Source organism: Babylonia areolata, chromosome 24 (assembly GCF_041734735.1).
Source record: "Babylonia areolata isolate BAREFJ2019XMU chromosome 24, ASM4173473v1, whole genome shotgun sequence".
In the NCBI taxonomy this organism is placed as follows: Eukaryota; Metazoa; Mollusca; class Gastropoda; order Neogastropoda; family Buccinidae; genus Babylonia; species Babylonia areolata.
Window position 1 is genome coordinate 24,408,031 of NC_134899.1, and position 27,741 is coordinate 24,435,771.

The 27,741-nt window shown below is 42.5% G+C and overlaps 1 protein-coding gene across 1 annotated transcript in view; it reads right to left on the reverse strand.

Moving 5' to 3' along the window:
• The window catches only part of LOC143298802 (uncharacterized), a 34,561-nt gene extending 7,465 nt beyond the window's left edge, over positions 1 to 27,096 (reverse strand). Inside the window, exons 1-13 of the mRNA XM_076611771.1 lie at positions 26,828 to 27,096; positions 25,462 to 25,697; positions 18,091 to 18,210; positions 16,093 to 16,271; positions 14,825 to 15,025; positions 14,006 to 14,437; positions 12,408 to 12,713; positions 10,200 to 10,526; positions 8,755 to 8,994; positions 7,680 to 7,772; positions 6,554 to 7,411; positions 3,609 to 3,739; positions 1,304 to 1,449 (exon numbers count right to left, since the gene is read on the reverse strand). Coding sequence (XP_076467886.1) covers positions 1,304 to 1,449; positions 3,609 to 3,739; positions 6,554 to 7,411; positions 7,680 to 7,772; positions 8,755 to 8,994; positions 10,200 to 10,526; positions 12,408 to 12,713; positions 14,006 to 14,437; positions 14,825 to 15,025; positions 16,093 to 16,271; positions 18,091 to 18,210; positions 25,462 to 25,697; positions 26,828 to 26,835 — 3,277 coding nt within the window. The 5' untranslated portion in view covers positions 26,836 to 27,096. The remainder of the gene's footprint in view (positions 1 to 1,303; positions 1,450 to 3,608; positions 3,740 to 6,553; positions 7,412 to 7,679; positions 7,773 to 8,754; positions 8,995 to 10,199; positions 10,527 to 12,407; positions 12,714 to 14,005; positions 14,438 to 14,824; positions 15,026 to 16,092; positions 16,272 to 18,090; positions 18,211 to 25,461; positions 25,698 to 26,827) is intronic.
• Positions 27,097 to 27,741: the final 645 nt, after the last annotated feature.

Below are 27,741 nucleotides of genomic sequence, written 5' to 3' on the forward strand. Positions count from 1 at the left end.
ATATTACACACGCGCGCGCGCACCCGCACAACTCATCCTGCTGTGGTGTGATATCTATCTCTCTCTATACACACACACACACACACACACACACACACACACATATATATATATATATATATGTATGTATGTATCGGGTGTCCCAAAAAAGTGAACCGCTTTTTGACAAATATTTTCTCAGTGATAGAGAAACCGAAGTCATTGAAATTTTTCACACAGTAACTTTAGTGTACGTCAACAAATCTGCAAAATATCTAAAAGTTCGGACGCAAATTATGTGAGTATTGTCAAATTCAAAATATCATGTCAAAAAATCCAGTATCAGAGCTGTGTTATGTGACTTTATCATGTTCATGCCAGCTGCCAGGTGTTTGGCATCTGTCAATCAGTGTCAGTCTAAAAATAGCCTGTGTGGGTGTATCCAAAATCAGTTCTGTCCAAAGTTTCAGTTTGGAAGGATCAGCCATGCCTTTGAGTGAAGGTGTTACCATTGAAAACTGTTTCAAGGAGAAAGGCTGGGGTGGAAGGAAGATTGTAAAGGAATTTCCAGGCAACGAGTGGAGTCATGCCATTATAAATAGACTTATCGCTAAAATACGCACTGCAGGGTCAGTACCACGTAAAATTGGCAGTGGGAGACACAAGACTGTATGTTCGAAGGAGAACAAGGACCGTGTTGAGGAACTGATTCAATCCCAGGAGGAGAACCCAGGGACCCACAAATCTCTTAGTAAGTTGCAAGCGATTTGCAAGTGAACAAGTCTTCTGTGTAAAGAATGGCGAAAGAATTTTACGTGCTACTGACCCTGTAGTGCGTATCTTAGCGATAAGTCTATTTACAGACTTGACACCAACACAGACTGACACTGACTGACAGATGCCAACACCTGGCAGCTGGCATGAACATGATGAAGGTTGCATTGCACAGCTCTGATACTGGATTTTTTGACATGCTGTTTTGAATTTGACAATACTAGCATAATTTGCGTCCGAACTTTTAGATATTTTGAAAACTTGTTGATCATACCCCAAGGTTACTGTGTGAAAATTTTCAATGATTTCGATTTCTCTATCACTGAGAAAATACTTGTCAAAAAGCGGTTCACTTTTTTGGGGACACCCGATACATACATACATATACGGCATACATACATACATACATACATACATACATACATACATATATATATATATATATATATATATATATATATATATATATATATAGCTTGGGTGATAACTATTTTTTAATAGTTAAAAAAGAAAAGAAAAAAACGATACAAAGGTGAATTGAACAAGTTACCATCCTCTGCAGCTTGGCGACGACGATGAATGAACAAGACCACCACAACAAGGAGGGCAGCAATAATGAGAACCAGAACCACCACAACCCCAGCAAACACTGCCACTGACACTCGGTCGTCGTCCCCATCAGTCTGTCCACCAGGGCTGGTTAAAAAAGAAAAAGAAAAAAGAAAACACTTTCATTTCCAAGAAAAACACACAACCATGTGTACTGATTTTTGACGAGAAAATCATACGTTTCTAGTCTACATGGAAAGTTGCATCTTATCTTTAAATCACTTTTTTTTTCTTTGTCAAGGTCTGACTAAGCGCGTTGGGTTACGCTGCTGGCCAGGCATCTGCTTGGCAGATGTGGTGTAGCGTATATGGATTTGAACGAACGCAGTGACACCTCCTTTAGCTACTGATACTGATACTGCTGCAGTCACAAATTATTGAGAAAGCAGATGTCAAAATATTTCATGTGAATCATGTGTTTGGTTTTTTTTTTTTCATGGATGTTATATGCGTATAACCGTGGACGAGTTTCCTTTTATTATGGGATGCCTTAAATGTGCAGATCTTCGAAATCTGTGCCATTCGATGAAATATTTGAATTATAATTTTCTTTAATTTTACAGTTTGTGAAAGCTAAGAGTAAAGTGTGTTTGAATGTGGGGAGATAGATTAAATCGGGAAATGTTACAAGATAATGTGATCATTTATGTCACTTTTCCTCACCAATTTCATGCAATGTAATTGCTATTTACGTTAATTTTGGTGTAAAATACAGATTTAACTACAAAGCCCCAAAAGAGATCAAAGGGGTAATTCTTAATTCTTGATATCTTTTTAGTTTACCGTATCTGATGTCATAGAATGCCCTGTCTTAACTCGGGTGCAAAGCTCTGTATCTATTGAAATTTTTGCCCACACATGAAAGCGAAAGCTGCAAGAACCATGACCAGGTCAGCCTCTTCCTAACGAGCCTGGACCTGCTGGTAATGTGCGCCAGAGTCGTACAGCTGGTTTTCAGTCTTTTCTTGTTGTGTGTGATGTGTGTCGATCCGCTTTGCTTTCTGCTGTGTCGACTTCCTGAGCTGACAGTGCATTATGTGCACCAAACCTCCGCCCCCCAGCCTACAGTGCAATATGAATTCCACCTGTCTATCCCACAGTTCACAGTACCGTTTGAGTTGCACCCGTCCACCCCCTAGTTCACAGTGCACTACGAGTTCCATCTGTTCACCCCACAGTTCACAGTGCACTACGAGTTCCATCCGTTCACCCCACAGTTCACAGTGCACTACGAGTTCCATCCGTTCACCCCACAGTTCACAGTGCAATACGAGTTTCACCGTTCACCCCACAGTACACAGTGCACTACGAGTTCCAGTAACACTACTGAGCTGGGCATGAGCTCTGATTTCAAAGTCGTTCACTCTTTTACGTTTCGTTTACTCCGTGTATTTGTCAACACCCCTGCTGGCACTGAAGATGAAATTTCACATCTATACCTGTGTGTTCTACTCGCCAGTGGTGGGGCGATTTTACTGCGTTGGTGAAAATCACTCTTCTCAGTCAATACAAGACCACAAACGACAATGCTTTCAGTCTTTGTAGTCCCCCATCGCAGTTTCATTTTGGCTCAGGTGGTCACTGAGTCAGCCCATCTTCCTTCAGGGTCCTTTTCCCACTGGACACTGGCGGACAGCTTGCAGGTTTTAACATTCCGGCACTTTCCCATTGTGACTCCTCAACTCCATTCGTCCTCGCCGCTTCCCCTTTTAGAATGAGAACTGGCCAGAAGGACTCTGGTCAGTGCACACAGCAAACGTGTCCAGGGGACATTACCGGTTAAGAGATTGGCCTGTGTTGTGGGCCTTCGGATTTTCACTTTCACGAGCGGATAATCTTCCTCCCTCTGTGTCTGTGAGTTGAGCGGATGAGTAAGAAAAAAAAAGAAAAAAAAAAAGAAGCAGCAAAGAACCAAAGCAAAACAAAACAAACAAACAAACAACTGATGTTTCTGTGTCTAAACAGAATATGACGAATGTGTTCGATGTTTCTGTGTCAAAACAGAATGTGATGAATGTGTTCGATGTTTTGGTTTCTAAAGAGAATATGACAGATGCAGTGAACGATTTTTTAATCATCCCCTGCTCTTAACAGATAACATTAACATTTTTATTCTCAACTCTCTCTCTCTCTCTCTCTCTCTCTCTCTCTTATAATTATCTATAACACATACCTTTTATTTAGCAGTTTAGGACGAAGACACAAAATAAAACAAAGTCAAAGATACTTTTTGGTGACTGACTTACTCAGCAGGATGAGGCGGGAAACAGGCGCTGCACTCGATATGGTTAGGACAAACGGTCTGAAATGTTGACTGCTTTCCCAGCAGCAACCTGCCTCTTTCCAGTGTTAGTTTATCCCGAGTCCAGGAGCCAACCTGTGAGCGATCACACGTTAATAACCATCTTTCATATGTCTTGTCTGACATAAATATGCACAGACACATCTACAACAGATTAAAAAGTACGCCACGGCTAAATGTTACGTGGTGTTTTTTTGTTGGATTATTTATTAATTTATCTATCTTTTTTTTTTGTGTGGAGGAATTTTGTTTAATGTCCCGTCACACATATCGGTGATTGAAGACATTTTGTTAAAGTATTTATGAATACATTTGAGTATTATCGGTTAGAAGGGGTCGGAGATGTGAATGAATGGAGGGTTGGGGGAAAATGGGCAAATGAGGGTGAAATGAGGGTGAAATTTGAAAAAAAAATCTAAATACAAATACACGAAATTACTTAAAGGACTTCGTAAAAGAGAAGTCGTTAAACTGGGAAGCGAAACAACTTATAATGAATGCAAAAAGTCAAAAACATCAACGTTCTCAGTCACTTGGGAAGACACACTTTTTTGTTTGTTTGTTTATTTATCCATTTATCTGTTTATTTATGTATCTGTTTATTCATTCATTCATCTATCTATTTATTTGTTTATTTATTCATTCATTTATCCATTTTGCTGCCCCACCATCTGCGTCAGTCCAGTGGCATTACCCCCCCCCCAACCCCTCACCCCTCACCCCCACACATCGCCCCTCCCGTGTCCGTCATACACAGCCACATGCACGTCCATCTGCCACAGTTCCAGCGCCGGCAGTCCACAGGAAGTTACCGATGTTAGGTCACCAGGAGACCGTACCCTCCGGTGGTGTTCAGTTTTGTGCCTATCTGAGAACGCAGGGCACCGCCTTCTAAGACCCCTCGCGCCCCACCCCATCCCCTACCCCCAAACTCCCTAACCACCCCTCTACTGACCACAGTAATCACTCAGTCATGGAACCAGACTGAATGAGTGTCTCCCCAGGAATAGATACCGCCACCACGACCCGCAAGCGACATTCCACGAGAACCTGGCGACACCAAAGACTTTAGCAGGAACTGAATTCAAGCATGGAAGAGGAGAGAAATCGAAAGTGAGGTCACTATGAGAGCAGGCTCTTGAAAGGCCACGAAATTGGGGACAAGTTTTTCCTCTGTAATTGATACTGTTGAAAAAGAGGTCAAGTTAATTACGGTTGGGACTACGTGACGAGACTACTCCACACTTTCTTTTGTCACACAGCCTAGTGTCAACCGGACGTCAAGTTGAGAGATACAGACACCTGAATGAAATTTTATCAACACTCACAGAGACGTAACCGTGAAGATAACCTTCGACTGTGTGATTCCCTTCTTCCTGTTTGAGCCCTTGGAACGTTCACCTCCGGGTGGAAGAAGCCGGCTACAGGCCGAAAAACACCTACCTCTAAGGGCTGGTGCTCGAGACCAAGTGCTCCCAGTTGTCAAACCGCGACGCTAACCACTTCGCCTCAACAGCTGGTCCGAGTTTTACATGGGTTGTGATGGCCTTATGGTGAAGCACCCGACTAGGAAGCAAGCGTCCGCAGGTTCGATTCGTTTAAAACAGATCGGGATTTTACTTCACCATCCACTAGACCTTGAGTCACTGACGCACTCAGCGCATATAAAAGAACCCATGTCAGCAAAAGGGTTGCCCCATGGCAAACATTCTGTAGAAAAAATTCACTTTGATAGTAAAAACAACAACAACAACAAAAACAAAAAACAAACAAACAAAAAACACCCCCCCACCACCCCAAAAAAAAACAAACAAAAAAACCTTCACAGACAGAAAAAAACAAGAACAACATGCCTTTCAACAGTGAAAACCAGCTAGGAACTCCCATATATATTTGCAGGCTTTCGTTTCACCAATAAGATAACGATGATACGTCATCATCTTGACTCTGTTGTTACCCTAGTTTCACCAGTTGCTGATCGTATGCACTGTGGTCTTTGTCTCCTCCGGTTTGAACCTGCTGACGAACAAACTGTGAAGAAAGTCTCTTAAAATGCAGCGCAAAAGGCCTGTGAAACTGACGCCATTCCCTCAGCTGTTTTCCTTGATCATCGTGATGTCCTGCTTCCGTACATCACCCATGGTGTACGTTTATGTGTGTTTGTTTGTGCTTTCATATCTGTGAAACTGCATGTTTGTTGCATATATGTTATGCATGCGTGTGTGTGTGTGTGAATGTGTGGCTGCATGTTTTACATTTATTTTGCTTATTTTCTTATTTAACATCATTGTTGTCTTTTATCTTATTCATTTATTTGTTAATTTATTTATTTTTATTTTTATTTTTTATTATTATTATTATCATCATCATTATTATTATTATTATTATTATTATTATCATCATTATCATCATCATCTTTTTGCTTTTCTCAAGGCCTGACAAAGCGCGTTGGGTTACGCTGCTGTTCGGGCATCTGCTTGGCAGATGTGGTGTAGCGTATATGGATTTGTCCGAACGCAGTGACGCCTCCTTGAGCTACTGATACTGATACACTCATGCTGTTAATGATTCCCTTCTGTCTGGATGGTTCCCAAAGGCCAGCTAGCCCGCAAGGCTGCAGCACCACGAGCCGGTGCAATCATGCCTCCTAATTTCAGAGTCAAATGACTTCCCATTTCAGTGGAGAAACCATTGATCTTACAGCTCTCACTTTGCTGCTGGCCAGACTGTAAGCTTATGTAAATCTGTGACTGGACAAATACAATACAGTATAATGCAACACAATGCCAGAAAGAAAAAATCCTACAGCGATCAGGATGCGCTTTAAAAATGAATATGAGAGAGCATAATAAGGAAAGCAAACTAAGTAGAAATTATCGCTGATCTTACGTCAGAATATTTGAAGACACCTGCAGACGCGGAGCTGTCGTCTCGTTCTATCTGCAGCACCTTGTAGCCCACTAGTCCGTCGCCATTGCTGTCGAACACCTCGGTTGCCTGACCTGTCCCGTACAAGTCCAGCTGCACCTTCAGCATCTCCGCAAATAGGTCAGATGACGTCAGCTGTTGGCATACGCTGGTTGCCTGGGAACCACAGATTCGGGTCAAGGTCTTACTGAACCCCAACACCAATGCATACACAGAATTGATGAAGAAAGGGATGCGGATGTCCTGAACGTAGTCCTGGGCGAAGTTCCCCGGACACGGCCCTGACTTGCCTTTACGCCTAAACCCCTTGCTGAAGTAGCAGTTCAGTTTGGCCTCCCAGAAGTAGGCCAGCCAAGGGTTGCTGGAGGTTTGAGGCTGAAGGTTCTGGAAGTACTGATCAAAGAAAGAGTTGATGACAATTTCCTGTGACAGCACCAGCGAGCCCATCATTTTCACTCTGTCCACCCCTGTAATCAGATCCTGTCTCCGCCCCCACGACTCTGTGGCTATAAACATAAACTCTCCAGAGGTCAGCCCTGGCAAGATGGCGTCCATGACCTTCTGGATTTCGAGGTGATGGAGGATGACGACGACGATCTTGGCGGCATCCTTGTTTCTTAGTTTGCCCTTGATCCACAAGTACTGACTGACTTCAGGTTGCGGCGTGGTGGCGATGCCCTGGGTGATACAGATGTTGAATCGGTCACTCTGCGCCGCGTTCTGTAGTTCCTTAAAGAGTCCACTGGCATATGCCGTGCTGTTGTCATAGATCACCTGGATGTAGTTGGCTCCCAAGCTCTGGACAATGTCCAGTATGGCCTGCACAACAGTGTATGGACGTCACTATCACTGGGTGACATGTTTTTTTTTGCTTTTGTAAATTCCTCTTTAAACTGTTTTGACGTGAGTTGTAAAATGTAGTTTGAAATGTAGCCCAATGTTGTATGTTTACACACGCGCGCACATTACTCACATGGTTGCCTAACAAACATGCACAAACCAACAATTCAGATTAAAGTGGTAATCGAAAAATCCGTTAAAAGAATTGTACGTGTGTGTTGAAATGTGTTGTATTGCGCATACGCACCATTGCCTGTTTGTCATCTGCAGCAAACAGCCTGAGGAAGTTGGGGAATTGCCTGGTGTCCGACAGACTGGAGGCAGTGGAGGATCCACTCACCTGTACAACACACACACCCACACACACACACACACACACACTTTTTGATTGTGATATGATGAAGCTTCACGTGCACGAAAGTGTGTGATCACAAGTCACTGGAAACGGTTGTTTTTTTTTCTTCTTCTTTCATTCTACTTTTTGCATTAATGATGAGTTTTTTTCTCTTGTTGAATTAACGGCTTCTCGATATATGAAGTCCATTAAGTAATCTTATCTTGAATTGTACTTTGATATCCATTTCAAATATTCCTCTTTGATTCCATTCTCCTTCTGCCCGGTTTCCCCAACTCACCCCTCACCCCCTCCTCTCCCCTTCCCCTCCACCTCCACTATCTTTGAAATTCAAATGTGAGAATTAATACTATAACAAAATGCCTATAATGTGTGACGGGACATCGAACAAATTTACACACGCGCGCGCGCGCGCACACACACACACATCGCCACATTGCACAATCAATCTGATCTGGGGCTGGGTTCTCATTCTGTTTTGTATACTAATTCAATATTGTATTTCAGTCGACATCCATTGGCTTACTTATTTATGTAGTTGTTTATCTATTCAACGAATTAATTCAATTATTCGTTGATTTATTTGTTTACGTATTCATTTATTTACTCTTTCAAAACACTCGAAGATAGTGGCCCAAAACACCAAGCTAATACAGGTTAAAGAGGAAGAAGAACAAAAGACAGCTTGATGAAAATATAAACTTAAAAATCATATTTGAAAAAAAAAGCCAGAAAAGAGAGTGGTAACAGGAGAGCGTACATAAGAGAAAAAAAGAAGATGAAAAAACAAAAAGTAAAAACAAAAACATAAACAAAAAACAACAACCAAAGTCTGCGGCGGCGTTTTTCTCTTCAGCGTAACGAAAAACAGTGGCTTTTGCTATCAAAACGTTTAAAAAAAAAAATCTTTTTTTCATCACTCTGCCATCCTTTCCCTTTACCCACCCTCTCAAGTCATTGGCGCTACCTGAACGAATGCCCGTCGAAGTCCGTTCAGCGTCTCGACGGCGGCCATACTGTTGGAGCTGAAGTAAGCGCCCACATAGCCCATGATGTTGTCCACAAGGCTGGCGGTGTCCCTATCGCCCAGGCCCGGCAAGGACACGGCGCCCGCCGTGTGGAGGTCCATCAGGCGTTTCTTCACCAGCTGCGCGCTCCCGCACGTGTTGATCACTATGAGCCCCACTCTCCGGCCTGGCAGGACGTCCTGGTCACAGGGAAACACGGGGGCGTTTTCCTCGCCACGTCTTTTGTGCTTGGTGCTTGTGTTGTTGTGCGTGGTTACTTCAACACAAAATTCTAAAGTACGGAAATGTTGCGAAACTCTCCTACTTGATTCAACTCGGTGATCAAAACATGTTATCGTACTAATAACCATGCACCCTAAGGTTCTTGCTATTTTATTGCCTGTTTGTCGAGAAAGTCTTCAGCGTTTTTCGTGGTCTCATTTTTTTGTTTTGTTTTTGTTTGTTTTCATTGAAACAGCAGTGAGTTTCAGTGGCAGGAATTGATCGATTTTATGCTTCAGTCATTCCGATAGGTGTCAGTGAAGCAATGTGGATAAGTTTCGCAGATTCAGGTTGATTCAAATTTACTGCTCCTTTGATACTGCTCAATGTTATGTCACAATCATAACTCTTTCTTGATTCGTTGGACAGCCTTTCGGCTCGCACAGAACATACTCTAAATATATCAGTTCAGCTTGAAGCAGACAAGGAAAGCTATATAGACAGACAGACAGACAGACAGACAGACAAACAGATAGATAAATAGATAGATAGATAGATAGATAGATAGCCGGATAGATGAAAAGAAATATGTATCTGTTAAGCTTTTCACCAAAAACATAAAGTCAGTGATTTAACTTGCGTCTACCAAAACGAAGAGAAATTCCCCCCACCCCCACCCCCAAGCCCCTTTTGCCATCCCCCATCCCTGAAAAAAAAATCCACACTGGCATTATAGCAACCCAAATAAAGACACCAATTTTTCTTCCAGTAAAGAAAAAAAAAGACTTGCAGATATTCTGTGTGTGTCTTGCACGTAAAAAAAACAACCCCCCCCCAAGCCCCCCCCCTCCCCAAAAAACAAAAACCCACCACATCACCCTCAACCACCATATTCCTCACAGTTAACAATGACCCCACCCACCTCACTCTCTCTGTCTGCCTGTCTGTCATTCTGTGTCTCTCTCGCCGTGATTATAATGTGCATGCTGCAAAGATGTAATGATTTTTTAATATACTGTCTTGCTTACTCTACTATCCTTAGAAAATAACGTTCAGTTCAGTTCAGTTCAATTCTCTCTCTCTCTCTCTCTCTCTCTCTCTCTCTCTCTCTCTCTCTCTCTCTCTCCCTCTTACACTCTCTCTCCCTTACACACACACTCTCTCTCTCTCTCTCTCGTCTTACTCTGAAGATTCCGGTTTTCTTGTTGACTTGCTGCACAGCGAAGAGCATGGACTGCACCAGGTCGGCGCCCACCAGCGGTTTGACCGGCCCGCACTGCAGCACGTCCACCTCGTTCTTCTCGCTCACCCCCATCATGCCCACGATGTAAAAATCGCCCTCCATAAACACGATGTCTTGGCTCACGTCCCGTTCGCAGCTGACACAGTCGTGGTTCTGCGGGCACTGAGCCGGTGGCAGTTCCGACCAAGTCAGAGGGTTCTGCGATTCATCGTAGAACTGGGCACGTGAAGTATTGATGGTGAGGCTATCGTCCACCCACGAACCAATCTGGAAATCGTGGTCACTTTGGTTTGTCTCCAAACACACAGAGGGAGGGGGGGGGGGGGGGGGGGGGGGGGGGGGGAGGGGATTCAGCAACATAAGCGGTGAAAATAGCGTGGCACCACTCAGCAGTTTTGTTTCTCTTTCTCGTACAATACTGTTATGGAGCTACACAGAATTATTTCATGTTTTACGTTGAGAATGTTACAAAGTCTGTGGAATACAATGCTATTATGGAGCTGCACAGAATTATTTCATGTTTTACGTTAAGAATGTCACAAAATCTGTGGAATACAACACTGTCATGGAGCTACACAGAATTATTTCATGTTTTACGTTAAGAATGTTACGAGGTCGATGGAATCAGCGTAGATTTAGGGACATTCTTACCGCTAAGCAGTCTTTGCGTTGCTTAGATCGCTCATGCAACATAGCTCACGACAATATCAAGAAGCCGATTGCCACTGTCAAAGTCGTTACCACCAGTCATGTTCAAATTAATGTCCTTACAGCGCTCTCATTGTAAGTCAACATACGTGACAGGCAACAGAGATCACACCACGGAATTCAAAGTGGAAAATAATTTGCGTCGATGAACCAGTTGTATTGTGTTTGTGGTTCAATACCATTCTTCCATGTCATGATATATTGAATTTGACATTCCAGAGGCATTCCACACACTACATATCTTATTGTTTGATGTTACTTTTCTAAAAAAATTTTTTACAGGAAGAGGGCGACAGTTAGAATGTTTGCTTTCTCTGTCAGTCATGAAGGTTGTGGTTGCAGTTCTTAAAGCTGGAGGTATTTGGATAATTCAGAGTAAAATTATTCGATTTGCGCTAATGGCAAGGGTTGTTACAGCAAGGCCCACACCACACTCATCTGGACACCCTAAGCAAACATTTCGTGATAGAAGGCATCCCTCCATTGATCACTGTAAACATTTTACTATAACTCACTGCACGTGACAATTGGCACAGACAGCTGACTGTCATTTCCTGCACAGACACATCAGATCAGTTCAGTTCAGTTGCTCAAGGAGGCGTCACAGCGTTCGAACAAACTCATATACGCTACACCACATCTGCTAAGCAGATGCCGAACCAGCAACGTAACCCGACGCGTTTAGTCAGACACCTCTTTATATTGTATTGTATTGTATTGTATTGTACTGTATTGCATTTTTCTTTTTTGTCACAACAGATTTCTCTGTGTGAAATTCGGGCTGCTCTCCGCAGGGAGAGCGCGTCGCTATGCTGAGAGCGCCACCCTTTTTCTTTTTGTATTTTTTTCCTGCAAGCAGTTTCATTTGTTTTTCCTATCAAAGTGGATTTTTCTATAGAATTTTGCCAGGGACAACCCTTTTGTTGCCGTGGGTTGTTTTACGTGTGCTAAGTGCATGGTGCACACGGGACCTCGGTTTATCGTCTCGTCCGAATGACTAGCGTAAAGACCACCACTCAAGGTCCAGTGGAGGGGGAGAAAATATTGGTGACTGTACCGTGATTCGAACCAGTGCGCTCAGATTCTCTCGCTTCCCAGGCGGACGCGTTACCTCTAGGCCATCACTCCACACTCCTCATTGCCCATCTTATGACAGGATACCATTCAACCAGCATGAAGTTTACATCTCCAACGCCGCATTGTCTAAACGTGATAACTGTAGTCTCACACCACATAATTTTACCTGCATATGTTGAAATCTTTCTCTGTCACTATGAGTTAAAGTGAGCACTGAACAAGACAGATTTACCTGCATGAAATTTTAACTTTTATTGTCATCTATCTGGATTTGAAGAGTGTAAAATATTTCTATAAATTACCCGCATGAAATGAAAATTCTTAAATGTCGTCTTTGAATGTGTAATATGACAACAACTTTACCTGTATGAAATTGAAATTTCCGCCATCGTCTTGTCTGAAGTTGAAGACTGTGTAGTCCTCCTCAGACTGTTCGGTCACAACATCCCCAGTGGTGTCGTTGAAGGTGACGGAGGTCATTGAGGAAAAGGCAGAGGACATGGAGGAGAACACGCTGAGATTCAGCGTCACGTGCCGTAAGGTGTCCAGCACGTCCTGTCTCTGGGCAAGCTGCTGCTGGAGCTGTGAGCACACACCCCTGGCAGAGGTCCCGCATGTGGAGTCATGCAGCTGTTTGAGCAGGGCTGCCATCACGGCTGTTGCCTTCACCTGAAAAACCCAACCCCGTACAGCCCTGCAAGTTGTTCAGTGGTGTTACCTACTTATGGTCGTGTTGACTGCAAGAGTCATCCGCAGACTTTGTTGTTGGTCGGAGCAAACATACAGAAAACAGACCGTGATAAAACTATGCAGGGCGTACAGTATGTACATGGAAACAAAACAACTGGAGAATAAGCCAATTGGCTAACTAATGACTAACTGAATGAATCAGAAACTTATCACTTGATTGACTGACTGACAGGTTGAATTACCAATCATATACAAGCACTAGCCTTTATCTCATAAGAAAACGAATAGCACCTGTTGTTCTCCACAACGTGTAGCTAAAACAGCATTTGCCATAGCTGAATATTCACATTAGTCTGTTGCAGACCTGGCACCAGAGAGCTTATGAAGCTGGACTGGCGGCGGTGTGTACCTCTGTCGGCTTTTCTCCACTGGCTTTGTGATTCATTTCTCCCCACGGCGATGTTTTCCCAATAATTGTCCGCGGTAAAGAAGACGTGGCTATCGCCGCAATCACACTGCAACATTTAGCCGTTTTCTCTGGATCTAGATAGATGTACAAGTTTAGTTGTTCTCCTAGTCTCAAGATGGCCAAAGAGGACGTTTTTGTTATTCGTCCCTTCCCTATCCTCCAGACACGGGTTCACGATTTGAAGCATTGCTGGCACCAGGCTTGTGGATCTGGCCCTCTTCAGTGCCATAGTGTTCCAATATTGTCTGGCTATGACATACCACAATGCATCTGGGGCAACGCAGAAGGGTAGAGAAGCAAGGTCAGAGATCAGAGGTAAGAAGCAAGGTCAGAGATCAGAGGTAAGAAGAAAGGTCAGAGATCAGAGGTAAGAAGCAAGGTCAGAGATCAGAGGTATGGGCCACGATACCATGTATGGTAATAATAGGAAAAGCTTTGTATGGGCAAACAGAAAAACAAGATTAGGTCTGGCATACAATCTTCGAAAGTTGTTGTTATTTTTTATTTATTTATTTTTTTCCAAAACATGAATGTTCCCAAAGGTCAAGACCACATTGTTGCAAGACATAATGCTTTACAGTATTCTTTGTTTGTTTCCTTAATTCTTGTATTTAACTGGGTGAGTATCATACGTATTTTGAAGGCCTTCTCTCACTCTCACTCTCTTTCTCTCTCCAATTCATTGAAGCTTTTGGGACTTTTTTTTTTAACATCTTCGCTATTTCCCGAGTCGGAAGAAAATAACAAACAACAACAACAACAACAATAAAGAAAGAAAGTAAGAAAGAAAAACAGGACTAACTTGATAACTGACGAAGAGATTCAGTTTACCCCCCTCAGTCGCCAGCAGACCGGTCCTTTGAGCGGACGCCCCGTCCCAGCAGCCAGAAGCGTTGTAAGAGCACCCGACAAGCTGGTGGAAGTACTCTCCCAGCCAGGGGTTGGTCGTCACGTGGTTCCCAAAGACACTGTTATTGCTCCACAGCTCCGTCCACAACGCGGTCACCTCAGGAATATCCAGATAGGGGGGCGTGGTCACCATGGTTCCACGTGCTAGGTCAGCAACTCTTCCGTTAGGGGTCAGGAGAGTGGCTCTATGCAGAGCCACGGCCTCGCTGAGGACGAGGGTGACGTAGCTGACGTGCTGGCCCAGGGTAGCCAGCAGGCTGCGGGTGGTGGCCGCTGCCCCCAGGATCACCACTCCCCGCACCAGGCCGTTCTCTGCGCTCTTCAGCTGGGTGTGTCATTCGCATACACACACGCACACACACATACTCACGCACGCACGCACACACGCGCGTATGCACACACGCACACACACGCACGCATACACACACACACACACACATGCATGCATGGACACACACGCGCGCGCGCGCAGACACACGCAAACACACACACACACACACACACACACACACACACACACACACACACACACACACACACACACGGAGATTGTACCAGTGTACGGAGATTTCCATTTCCATGTCAGCGAAGACTTCACATTCAAACCAATCCATGTTAAAAACGAAAGCAATGAAACAAACAAACAACCTGTAGGCCAGTCTTACCAAACGGCCCTGTGTATTCATGCATGTTATAGAGTCTTTGGTCTTACCTCACTGGCAATCTGGTTGGCTTTGATGGCATACTGGGAGGACGTGGTGTCGGTGGGCAGACCAGCAAACACAGGAATACACAATTGCTTCTGCTCAGCCAGTTGACGTAGTTCGGTAGCCGCAGACCTTCCGTAGTCGTCGTCATCGTAAATGATGGCCACGTAATTCCACTGAAGCTGGAGAAGCAGCCCCAAGATGACCTGAGTGTGCACAGTAAATAAAGGCATCAATAATACCAGCTCACCACACACAGCGACTGCAGACTTCTGGAAAATAAAACAAAGCATCGTTAAGAACAGATGAATTAGTAAATAGAAAAAAGGTTTCTGACTTATCAAAAGGCAAATAAGCTAACAAACAAACAAAAAATAACAGAAATGATAATAATAGACAAATGAATACATAAATGAATAAATGCATAAATGTATAAATGAATAGATAAATAAACAAACGTGTGATTGGTGAAATTGATTTTGAAGAAATCTGGAGCTTAACACATTGGTCAACATTTCGTGACGACCATCTCTTAACCCCATTGCCTTCAGTATTTTGCGCTTCAGTCATTCACTGAAGTAGGGGCGGAAGACCACTTTGTTTGCTGAAATACAGCGTAATGTCTGCACACAGCACATGCCTTTTGAGAAACAAGACTGCGTGCAAATGTTTACAGTGGATTACCAAAGATGCACTCACACAAACGCACTGCCTTTCGATCATCTTCATCTTTAATCTTGTTTGGAAATGAGTGGTCTCCAGCAGAGGATCACTAGAGAGGTCTGTTGATGAGAATAGCAATATCGACGCTGCTACCATGTTGATCGGGTAATTATTGTTCAATTGTTGCTGTTGTTGTTGTTGTTGTTGTTCTTCTTCTTCTTGTCATTACATAAAGACTACGTGATGCGGCTACACTTTATGATGTTTCACGATACAATCTGTGCCACCTGGACCCGAGAGATACATTAACCTGCAGTGATGGTAAGGAAATTTGAGCAGATGTCACACACACACATATGCACGCACACACACAAACGCACGCACACACACACACGCGCACACACACACACACACACACACACACACACACACGTAGTCCGATTGTGAAAGACTGAACAACGTGGGAGTGTACACTAAAAGCACACTGGAGAAAAGAGACAGCGGGCTCCACGTGCCGATACCGATTCTCAACCATGACGAGCAGAGCTCTGGGACACGGCTGAATCATTGACTGTCACTCTCAACCGGAAACACGCACGTGCATCCTCACCTTGACTTGTGTGTCATCCGGTGGGATAACTCTGAAGAAGTTAGGGAAGCGGGTGCTGTCGCTGAGTTGCTTGCCCGTGGATGAGCCGCTGATCTGCAGAAGACGTTGACTGGCTGGCAGGGAGCTGAACAGGCTGGACACTACCAGTACTTCCGATGTGCGTTCTGGGCCCAGCACACCTGGGCAGTGAGAACAACGATGACATCAGCAACAACAAAAACATTGTTCCGGCAGGTGCGATGACGATGCTGGTGATTTATATAGCAGCATGCAGATCTGTCTACGTGTGCAACAAATTCCAACCAAGGCGTTCGTATTTCGTATTTCTCTGTTTTTTGTCACAACAGATTTCTCTGTGTGAAATTCGGGCTGCTCTCCCCAGGGAGAGCGCGTCGTTACACTGAGAGCGCCACCCTTTTTTTTTTTTTTTTTCCTACATGCTGTTTTATTTGTTTTTTCCTATCAAAGTGGATTTTTCAAGAAAAATTTGCTGGAACAACCCTTTTGTGGCCGTGGGTTCTTTTACGTGCGCTAAGTGCATGGTGCACACTGGACCTCGGTTTATCGTCTCATCCGAATGACTAGCGTCCAGACCACCACTCAATGTCTAGTGGAGGGGGAGAAAATATCGGCGGCTGAGCCGTGATTCGAACCAGCGTGCTCATATTCTCTCACTTCCAAGGCGGACGCGTTACCTTTAGACCATCACAGCATATCATGCTGTCCCAACTATCTGGGCTAGAATTGATTATAGTGGAGAGTGTCTTGCCCATGTTATATCCCCACTCTCTCGGCCAAGAGGGTTTTTGGACAGTTGGTGTTGGGATGGTTCCCAAAGGCCAACTAACCCCAAGGCTTCAGCAGTAGGAGCCAGTGCAATCTTGCCTCCTACTTTGAGAATCATAGTCCTTTACAAAAGACTAAGATGTAAATGACTACCATGACACTAACAACAGCCAACAACAACAAAAACAACTATTACTGCTACTACTGCTGCTGCTGCTGCTGCTGCTGCTGTTACCACTACTAATACAAATACAGTTTTGGTAGTAATATGGTAATCGTAGTAGAAGTGGTGATAATTATTTTAACAGCTGTCTATTTGTGTGACAAAATTCCAACCAAGGCATATCCCTCTGCGCCAGTTCACCATCGATATTAACAATAACAACAACAAATACCCTTTTCTTTTATAGAAGTATGGTAATGGTAGTGGTAGTAATGATAATGATGCTGATTGATTTTGCAGCAATCATGTCTATCTTTGAAACAAATTTCCAACTGAGGGGTATCAATCATACGCCAGTTCAGTTCAAAGCTTCATCATGCAAATCTTCGTGATGTTGATGCATACACGGTGTTGTGTTATAGTGTGATGTGGTGTAGTGTGGTTTGTTGTGTTATAGTGTGGTGTGGTGTAGTGTGGTTTGTTGTGTTATAGTGTGGTTTGGTGTGGTGTAGTGTGTTGCGTTGTGTTGTATCGTATCGTATAGTATTGTGGTGTGGTGTGGTGTGGTGCCGGTGCTGTGGTGTATTGTGTTACATCGTATCGTATCGTACAGTTGGATATATTTATTTATTGTTTTTTTGTTTGGTTTGGTTTTTGTACTTCTTGTCACAATAGATTTTTATATGTGTTAAATTCGAACTGTTCTCCTCGGTGTGAACACGTCCAGTCGCTATAGCAGTAGCAGCAAAACCCACAATTATATTTGTTTCTTTCTTCTGGCCGCAAGTGTATTTGTTTGACCATCAGAGTGGATTTTCCAACAGACTTTCGCCAGGGACAACCTTTTTGCTGCTGTTGTTGTTGTCGTGGATTCCTTTTCGTCTACTTAGTGCATGCTGCAAACGGGACCTCGGATTATCGTCTCATCCGAACGAACAGCATCCAGACCACCACTCAAGGTCTTGTGGAGATCGGACTCGAACTCGCGGACACTCGACTCACTTCCTAGTTGAGTGTGTTAGCACTCCACTACGTACAGGTGCACTCACCAAACAGCACGGAGCTCTTGTTGTGGGCGTTGCCGGACATGACGTCATAATTGTCCAGCAATTTGATAGCGCCCTCTGTCGCCTTTGCCGTCATCATGCACGTGCGGTACACGTCCAGACCTTAAACAGACAGACACCACTCCACTATACAATCTTTCAAGTCAATGGGTTGTTTTTTTTTTTAAAGTTAGGTTCCTGCGTGTTGTCTATAATTTACTGTCAAATATGCTTGGAGCCGCAGTGTCAGCACTGTTCACTTGTACATAATAATAATAATGATAATAATTATAATGATAATGAGAAGAAGATGAAGAATAGCAACAACATTAATTTAACAACACTATTAACAACCATCACCATCTCTCTCTCTCTCTCTCTCTCTCTCTCTCTCTCTATATATATATATATATATCCGTTTAAGTTTTGTAGCTGCACTATGTAGAGAATGCACTGATTTTTGTGTTGAGGAAATTGTTTGTATTGAATAGCAATTTTTTTAAATCTTTTTCTTATTTTTTATGCTTAGATTCAACCCACTGTGCTATCTGGATCTGAACTGTGGGGTCTTGATTTTAAAAAAAGAAAGAAAAAAAGGCAATTGTGCATTGTAAGTCAGTGCATTTGTTTGGGATGAAAAAGGTTTTAGGGGTTAATATGAGAACACCGAATAATTTAGTTTATAGTGAGACAGATAGGTATCCTGTTTATATCAGTTCTGCAGTTAGATGTGTCAGTTATTGGCTAAAATCACTTTAAAAAAAGAAGAAAAGATTACCACGAAAAACTTATGACATATTGTATGATTTGGACTTGAAAGGAGAAACTAACTGGGTTTCTAACGTACGATTATGTTTATTTGAACCTGGGCTTGGGTACGCTTGGAATTATCATGGAGTGGGTGAAGAAAAATCATTTGTGCGAATCATCCGCCAACGACTGATTGACTGCAGATGGCAAGATTGGGAAAACCACATTTAGTACAGTGACAGATTTGATATATATAGAGAGTGTATAGTTCGACTCATTTAGTGAAGAAATATCTGTCTTTGAATTTACACGGTTATTTACCATATATCTTGACCAGATTTAGATTCGGTATAACCGAAACTAATGTTAATAGGTTTCGCTATAACAATGTACATAGATCTGCTTTGTTACGTTCGCTGTGCAAAGTCTCAATTTCATTTTGTTTTGATGTGTCCTGTTTTGTATCATATCTGTGTGAAGTTTGTACACAAGAAATATTATACAGATCCATGTTTGTTCCGATTAGGTCTACTGATGGCTTCTAACAATGAAAACATTGTTCGTAGTTTGGCACTTTATCTGTTCAAAGCATCCCAGCTGCGTGGGCCTCTTCTATCATCATTTTTGTGAGGACCTGTGGTGCTTATCTGATTTGCGTATTGATTATTTACTATGTTGGTGGCCCCTCTTCATATGGGGCCAAGGCCTTAGATAAATAAAACATCTCAGTGTCAGTCTCTCCTCTTCTCTTTTCACACACACACACACACACACACGATAAAAAAAAGAGCCGCTACCACCACCAATAACTACAACAAAATAATGTTATCATCATCATCATCATCATCATCATCATTATTATTATTATTATTGTTCTTCTTCTTCTTCTTATGTAGAATAACTGATGCATGGCTGCGTGATATCAATAACAACAAGGTGGTTGGAGTGATATTCCTTGGTTTTACAAAAGCGTTTGACTTAATCAATCACGAAATATTGCTTCAAAAATTGAAATGTTATGGTATTGACGATAACTGCTTATTGTTTCTCAGGTCTTACCTAGAAAACCTTATTCAGTCTGTCTATTCACGTGGCTTTATTTCTTCCAAAAGGCATGTTCCAAGAGGAGTACCACAGGGGTCAATTCTAGGCCCTCTCTTATTTTCCTTGTATATCAACGATCTACCTTTATCAGTTCAACATGCAATCTGTGATTTATTTGCTGATGATACATCAATACAATATGCTAGTCACAGTTTCAGTTTCAGTTTCACTTTCTCAAGGAGGCGTCACTGCGTTCGGACAAATCCATACACGCTACACCACATCTGTTGAGCAGATGCCTGACCAGCAGCATAACCCAACGCGCTTAGTCAGGCCTTGAGTGCATGCTTATATATTTGTGTACCTATGAAAGTGGATTTCATTTTACGTAATTTCGCCAGAGGACAACACTCTCGTTGCCATGGGTTCTTTTTCAGTGCGCCAAGTGCGTGCTGCACACGGGACCTCGGTTTATCGTCTCATCCGAAAGACTAGACGCTCAGTTTGATTTTCCAGTCAAACTTAGGAGAAAGGGCGAGAGCGGGATTCGAACCCACACCCTCACGGACTCTCTGTATTGGCAGCTGAGCGTCTTAACCATTCTGCCACCTTCCTCCTTTGCTAGTCACAATGTTGACGAAATTAGTTATCACCTGAATGCCAACATGAAATCTGTCGAAAACTGGTGTGATGCTAACGATATGGTCGTGCACCCTGAAAAGACAGAATGCATGTTAATTTGTCCTCGTCAGAAAAGACAGAACATAAAAGAAGCACAACTTAACATAAAATATAAAGACAATACTATTAAACAAGTTACTAAGCATATGCTATTAGGCATTACTATTGATCAAAATCTTTCGTGGCAGGAACATATTCATTGCCTCATAAAACAAGTATCATCTAGTGTATTCCAATTATCACAGATCAAACACTTTCTTGATAATCATTCTAGACGTGTGTTTTACTTTGCCTATATCCAGTCTCGCCTCAGCTATTGCTCGATTATTTGGGGTAAATGTCCTCCTTCTACATTAAAGCCACTTTGCTCTTTACAAAAACGTGCCATTAAGATGATCAACCATGTAAATACCACAGGTGGATCTGTGCACAATATGTACAAAGAACTTCAAATATTACCTGTTCATCTACTTATCAGATATAACACATTGATTCTTATGCATAAAATTGTTCAAACGCATGCCCACAATATTTAAAATCATTATTTCGTTTCCAGTTAAAACGTAAATCAGATAGAGCTATTGTCCCAAAGCCTAAAATTGATTTATTTAGGATGAGTCTCTCATTTAATGGAAGCATAGAATGGAACATGCTTCCAAAGACATGTCGTCAAATTCCAGCCATATCTCTCTTTAAAACTAACATAAGAATATTTCTATTCGATACATTTGATTAACCTACTCGCGGTCTTTTGCAAATGCTTGCTTGTACTCAGTCCACTAGCTGCCATGCCATGATGAATGAAAAACTGAATGTATGTGTATGTGTGAACAGTAAGTGCGTGTGTGTGTTTGTGTGTGTTTGAGTGTGTGGGCGTGAATGTGTATGTATGTCTTTGTTTGCTTGTTTTATAATTGTGTGTGTGTGTGTGTGTGTGTGTGTGTGTGTGTGTGTGTGTGTGTGTGTGTGTGTAAGTACGTATGTACATGTAATGTACCAATTGTTCAAGTTTTCATCGCTTTGTTACTTTTAATAGACTATTCAAGTTCCTATTCTTATTCGTCGTTCTCATCATTTTTATTTTATTTTAGTTTATTTCTTTATTTTTATGTTTTGTGTCGTTCTTTCTTTATTTTTTTTTTATGTTTTGTGTCGTTAAATGGGCAGAATTGTAAAAAGGCCTTTACTGTGCCTAATTCTTTACCCATTAAAGATTCAATCTTCTTGACATCATGACGGCAACGAGGAAGAAGGAAAAGAAAGAATGATTCCAACACACACACACACACACACACACACACACACACACACACACACACACACACACACACACACACACACACACACACACACACACACACACACATTTCGATGGTGGGTGGGGAGGAATTTGGGGTGGGCGAAGAGATTATGCTGAACGCTCCAGTGATCGCCCAAGAACACACCATGCACCACAGCGTCGCCTGCGCCACGACACAGGACACCACAAAGTTAACGTTCGTTGTCGTTGTTCACTGTCACTGTGCTCATAGGCCCCGGAAAAGTTATTTCGTCTACTGTATTCCTACATATCTACCCCAGTGGCAAGGCTGAATGGATCATTATATGGCAGTGTGAGGTGTAAGGTGTAATATGTGTGTGTGTGTGTGTGTGTGTGTGTGTGTGTGTGTGTGTGTGTGTGTGTGTGTGTGTGTGTGTGTGTGTTTGAAATTCTGAGTCATTTTTTAATGTCAAGATGGTAACTGAATAAGCAACAACTGCACTTTTTTTTTATAGAAGAGAAAAGGAGAAAACATGTTGAAAAATGTACATACTCTTCTTTTGAGGGAAATACATACATGTGTGTGGTTGTGTGTGTGTGTGTGTGTGTGTGTGTGTGTGTGTGTGTGTGTGTGTGTGTTGTGTGTGTGTGAGAGAGAGAGAGAGAGAGAGAGAGAGAGAGAGAGAGAGAGAGAGAGAGAGAGAGAGAGAGAGAGTTTGATACTTGGAATATTGTCATTGCCAGTAAGGTCTTTTGATGCGGAGTCAACAACAGCAATGTATACATATTCTGTCGAATGAAAATCAACAACGTATAGTAAAAATGAATAGACATTCACACTGAGTGGAACATGCATTCAAAAAAATAACAATAAACGTTCCACTGAACCAGGATGTAAACCAGGACGTGTTTTTCGTGGTCAGTCTAGGAACAACATACAGAGAGAGAGAGAGAGAGAGAGAGAGAGAGAGATCCGAAAAGGGGAATTTTCAAATTGATAACACCGCTCTGCTGTTTCCTTATATATATCAGGTGTCCCCCCAAAACGTGAACTGCTTTTCGACAAGTATTTTCTCATTTATAGAGAAATCGAATTCATTGAAAATTTTCTCACAGTAATTTTAGGGTACTCTTAGGGTATCATCAACAAGTCTGCAAAATATCTAAAAATTCGGACGCAAATTATGCGAGTATTGTCAAATTCAAAACGGCATGGCAAAAAATCCAATATCTTGTTGCAGTCTGCAGACTTGATGATACCTAAGGTTACTGTGTGAAAATGTTCAATGAATTCGGTTTCTCTGTCACTGAGAAAATACTTGTCAAAAGCAGTTAACTTTTTGGGGACACCCAATACGTACATATATATATATATATATATATATATATATATATATATATATATATAACAAAAATACACACACACACACACACACACACACGCACACACACACACATATATATATAACATTATACATACATATACATATAACATCATGAGTTCAGAAGAAAGTAAGCGAGTGACTGAGACAGGCAGATAAACAGACAGACAGACAGACAGAGAGTTTGATAGGTAGATAGATAGATAGACAGACAGACAGATAGATAGATAGATACTGGACATTTGAACTGGAATCATTTATTGTCATGGCCAAGAAAGTAATTTGACAAGGGGGCAACAACATAAATTCATATATTCTAGCATCAACAAAAACACATGATGAAATCTATACTTGTACTCTGAATCATTTAGTCAATTTAAACCAAGAAAATGGGCAATGACTGGAAATACTTAAGCCACATCCTGGTATAAACTCGAGGAAACTGAACTTAAGAAAAAAATTAATAATGATAACAAAATAAATGGTGACTGACTCGACCATCCACTTAAGAATGTATCAAATTAATTCAGACTGACTCAACAATGCACTCAAGTGTACAATGTTATATCTTCTGTTTAAACAAATTTAAATAGCAACTTCTGTACTGACTATAATAAAGTGCCTTCTTAGTTGTTAATATCATTCTGACTTAATGTACCCGTGCCTAATTGTTTGTGCCTCTGCAATGAAATTAGCAATTAATCTAATTATGATTTCATTATCAGATGATAGAATAGTAACAACATGATGACTTTTAGCCATACATGTTTTAAAGAATATACACTATAATTAACAAATAGTAAAGGGTGGTAACTCTCTCCATTACACAAGGTACATAACTTCAAGTCAGTGATGCTTACGCTACCGATTCAGCTAGCACACAGGTAAATAAAAGGTACATTGGAACAAACCCAGACACTTCCTCAAAAAGGAAGCGCCGGGCCTGTCCTTATACCAATCATTTGACATGTGCACACAGCAGCAAAGACAGAAGAAATGTGCAAACACAAATTAGCTTTTATTCAAGACTGGCATAGCCTCTTTAATCCTGAATAAGCTACACAGAACACGTGGACAATACAGAACAAATACATGGTTGCCTCGGTAGTTTATCCACTGGAAATTATGCAGATAATGAGGGCCAGGAAACGATATGATTATGATTAACAAATAGTAAAGGGTGGTAACTCTCTCCATTACACAAGGTACACAACTTCAAGTCAGTGATGCTTACGCTACCGATTCAGCTAGTACACAGGTAAATAAAAGGTACATTGGAACAAACCCAGACACTTCCTCAAAAAGAAAGCGCCGGGCCTGTCCTTATACCAATCATTTGACATGTGCACACAGCAGCAAAGACAGAAGAAATGTGCAAACACAAATTAGCTTTTATTCAAGACTGGCATAGCCTCTTTAATCCTGAATAAGCTACACAGAACACGTGGACAATACAGAACAAATACATGGTTGCCTCGGTAGTTTATCCACTGGAAATTATGCAAATAATGAGGGCCAGGAAACGATATGATTATGATTAACAAATAGTAAAGGGTGGTAACTCTCTCCATTACACAAGGTACACAACTTCAAGTCAGTGATGCTTACGCTACCACTTCAGCTAGTACACAGGTAAATAAAAGGTACATTGGAACAAACCCAGACACTTCCTCAAAAAGGAAGCGCCGGGCCTGTCCTTATACCAATCATTTGACATGTGCACACAGCAGCAAAGACAGAAGAAATGTGCAAACACAAATTAGCTTTTATTCAAGACTGGCATAGCCTCTTTAATCCTGAATAAGCTACACAGAACACGTGGACAATACAGAACAAATACATGGTTGCCTCGGTAGTTTATCCACTGGAAATTATGCAAATAATGAGGCCAGGAAACGATATGCTTAACAAATAGTAAAGGGTGGTAACTCTCTCCATTACACAAGGTACACAACTTCAAGTCAGTGATGCTTACGCTACCAATTCAGCGAGCACACAGGTAAATAAAAGGTAGATAGATAGATAGAGAAAGATATATATATATATATATATATATATATATATATATATAGAGAGAGAGAGAGAGAGAGAGAGAGAGAGAGAGAGAGAGAGAGAGAGAGAGAGAGAGAGGGAAGTAGAGTCTGCTAACATGAAAATTGTAATGAAGGTCTGTAAAGGAAAATGAAAAAGAAGAGAGCAGCATAGAGACAACTGGCCTGTCACAGGAGAGAAGTTTCTAGCTTCCCCATGCCTTACCTAACCGGACTCCTGGGATGTAATCCATTCCGTTGAGGGCCTCAATAAACCACGTGACTCCCAAAATGCTCTGCATCGTTTCCACGTCATACTGCCCGCACGCGCCATCCTGGAGGCCGTTGACAGTGAACATGGCGGCGAAGGTGACGTCACCAGGCACAATCACGTAATTGTCCTGTGTGTCGACATGACGTAGTGACAGCAAGAGCAGGAAAGCCCCCAAAACATGGCGTGACCTGCGGTACAAGAGATAAGAGATAATGTTACTACTGCTACTACTACTGCTACTACTAATGATGATAATAACGGTATAATTGAAATGGTTAAATATTAACCCGCGCAGTTAAACTTGCCACGGTGCTTTCACCATGCACAAAATGAACAGTTATTGATCGTTTGAACGGCACTGACGCTGAAATGTTTGGCCAACCCGTTTGTTGTGCTTGACCGTATATTCAGTAGTAATGTTCACACTTGGCAGAACCCTCCGATGCGCCTTGCCTGCACTAACATGGGCAACCACTACAATCCTGCAAATAAAGCCGACACAGCCAAATCCCAGCGATCACAGGAGGGAATTGCCAAGCGGTCTTGCAGCGTATCTGCAGCAGATATCAATGAATTCATCGAAAGGCTCGGCCACATCCACAAGAAAGACCTGGCAACTAGAGCGGTTGATGATGGCGGTGTCGAGTAGTGTTGGCACTGGTGGCAAACGTACCGGAATCTATATGCCAAACACAGGTGGCGTTAGATGACATGAAGTGCATCATTATTACCAGGGACGTGCGAGACAGTAACGTTTCAGTTCTGTTTTGCCTGGCGTCGTACAAAGGCTGATACTTTTCACCAGTCATTTAACGAGGAAGACTGTTCCTGGTTGGGGATAACATAGAATGTAGACGGTTGCATTCATACAGGGTGATGCAGAGCCATGGGAATGTTGCAAAGTAACAGCTTCAGTCTGCCTTGCGTGACAAAGCTTTCGATGTAGTCTTTCAGGATGGCGTTGTTCAGAAATATAGTCTTTTCATGACTGAGCTATGTGCAGCCTCTTGAACAAAGCGTCCCTATCAGTCTTTTGGTTTCCTTAAAGAGAATAACTGGAACTCTGGCACCTTCATTTTCTGCATTGTTCTGAATTGTTCTATTATCGTATTTACATCTCAGTGTTCTGCATGTGCAAAGCGAGGAAGGAGTAGCATTGCCACACGCACCTGTTCGTTGTCGCTGTTGAGCACGGCTAGCTGAAATAATGTTCACACACACACACACACACACACACACACACACACACACACACACACACACACACACACACACACACACACACACACACACACACACACACACACACACACGTTACCTGGTCATTTAGATAGCAAATCTCCGATGCTGAACGTGACAAAACAAACAGTGCTTCAGGTGCGTGTGGCAAAAAAATAATGTCGGACTGTGTGAGGACAGGACACAAACTGCCAGGCACCCAGCACGAAACACTCCGTTGCAAGTCAACCATTCGTCGAATCGTTGAGGAAGTAACCAAAGAAGGCAGCGTTGGGCTGACATATAGTGTGTGTGTGTGTGTGTGTGTGTGTGTGTGTGAGAGAGAGACAGAGGAGGGAGAGAGAGAGAGAGACAGAGAGAAAGAGACAGAGTGTGTATGTGTGTGAAAGGGGAGTGCCTTTTCCTTCACACTTGACACCCTGAGACGTGTATTGAATCACTGGATCACATATTCCATTGCACAGTCTTGACATACCGTCCATTCGCAGTAAAACCCGGCTACAGGGGTTATGGGGGTTGGATGGGGATAGACGAGGGCTGGTGGGTGGGTGGGAGGTCGGGTGGGGGAACAGGGGGGGAGGGGAGAGGCGGGTATAGAGTAAGGGGACAAGGGCACCCCCACCCCTTCCCTCTCCAACCAACACACACACACACACACACACACACACACACACACACACACACACCAGAAGAACGCCCAGTCCTTCTTTCCCGGAAAGTCTGCACGCATATCCATTCACCTCTCCGCCGCCCCAGTTGGGCACACAGACCAAGGGTGGACAGACACATGCAAGGGGTTCAGGAGAAGTTTGAGTGTTGCGTTAGTTTTACTTGTTTGTTCTTTTGTTCATTGAGTTTTGAGAGCTGACCGAAAGAGCTTTTCTCAGCGTCCATTATACCTTCTTCTCCTCACTGATTTATTCACTGTGAAGGGAATCAGATACGTGCATCCTCCTTTCCTGTCAGCACACAGATAATGAACAATCCTCTTAT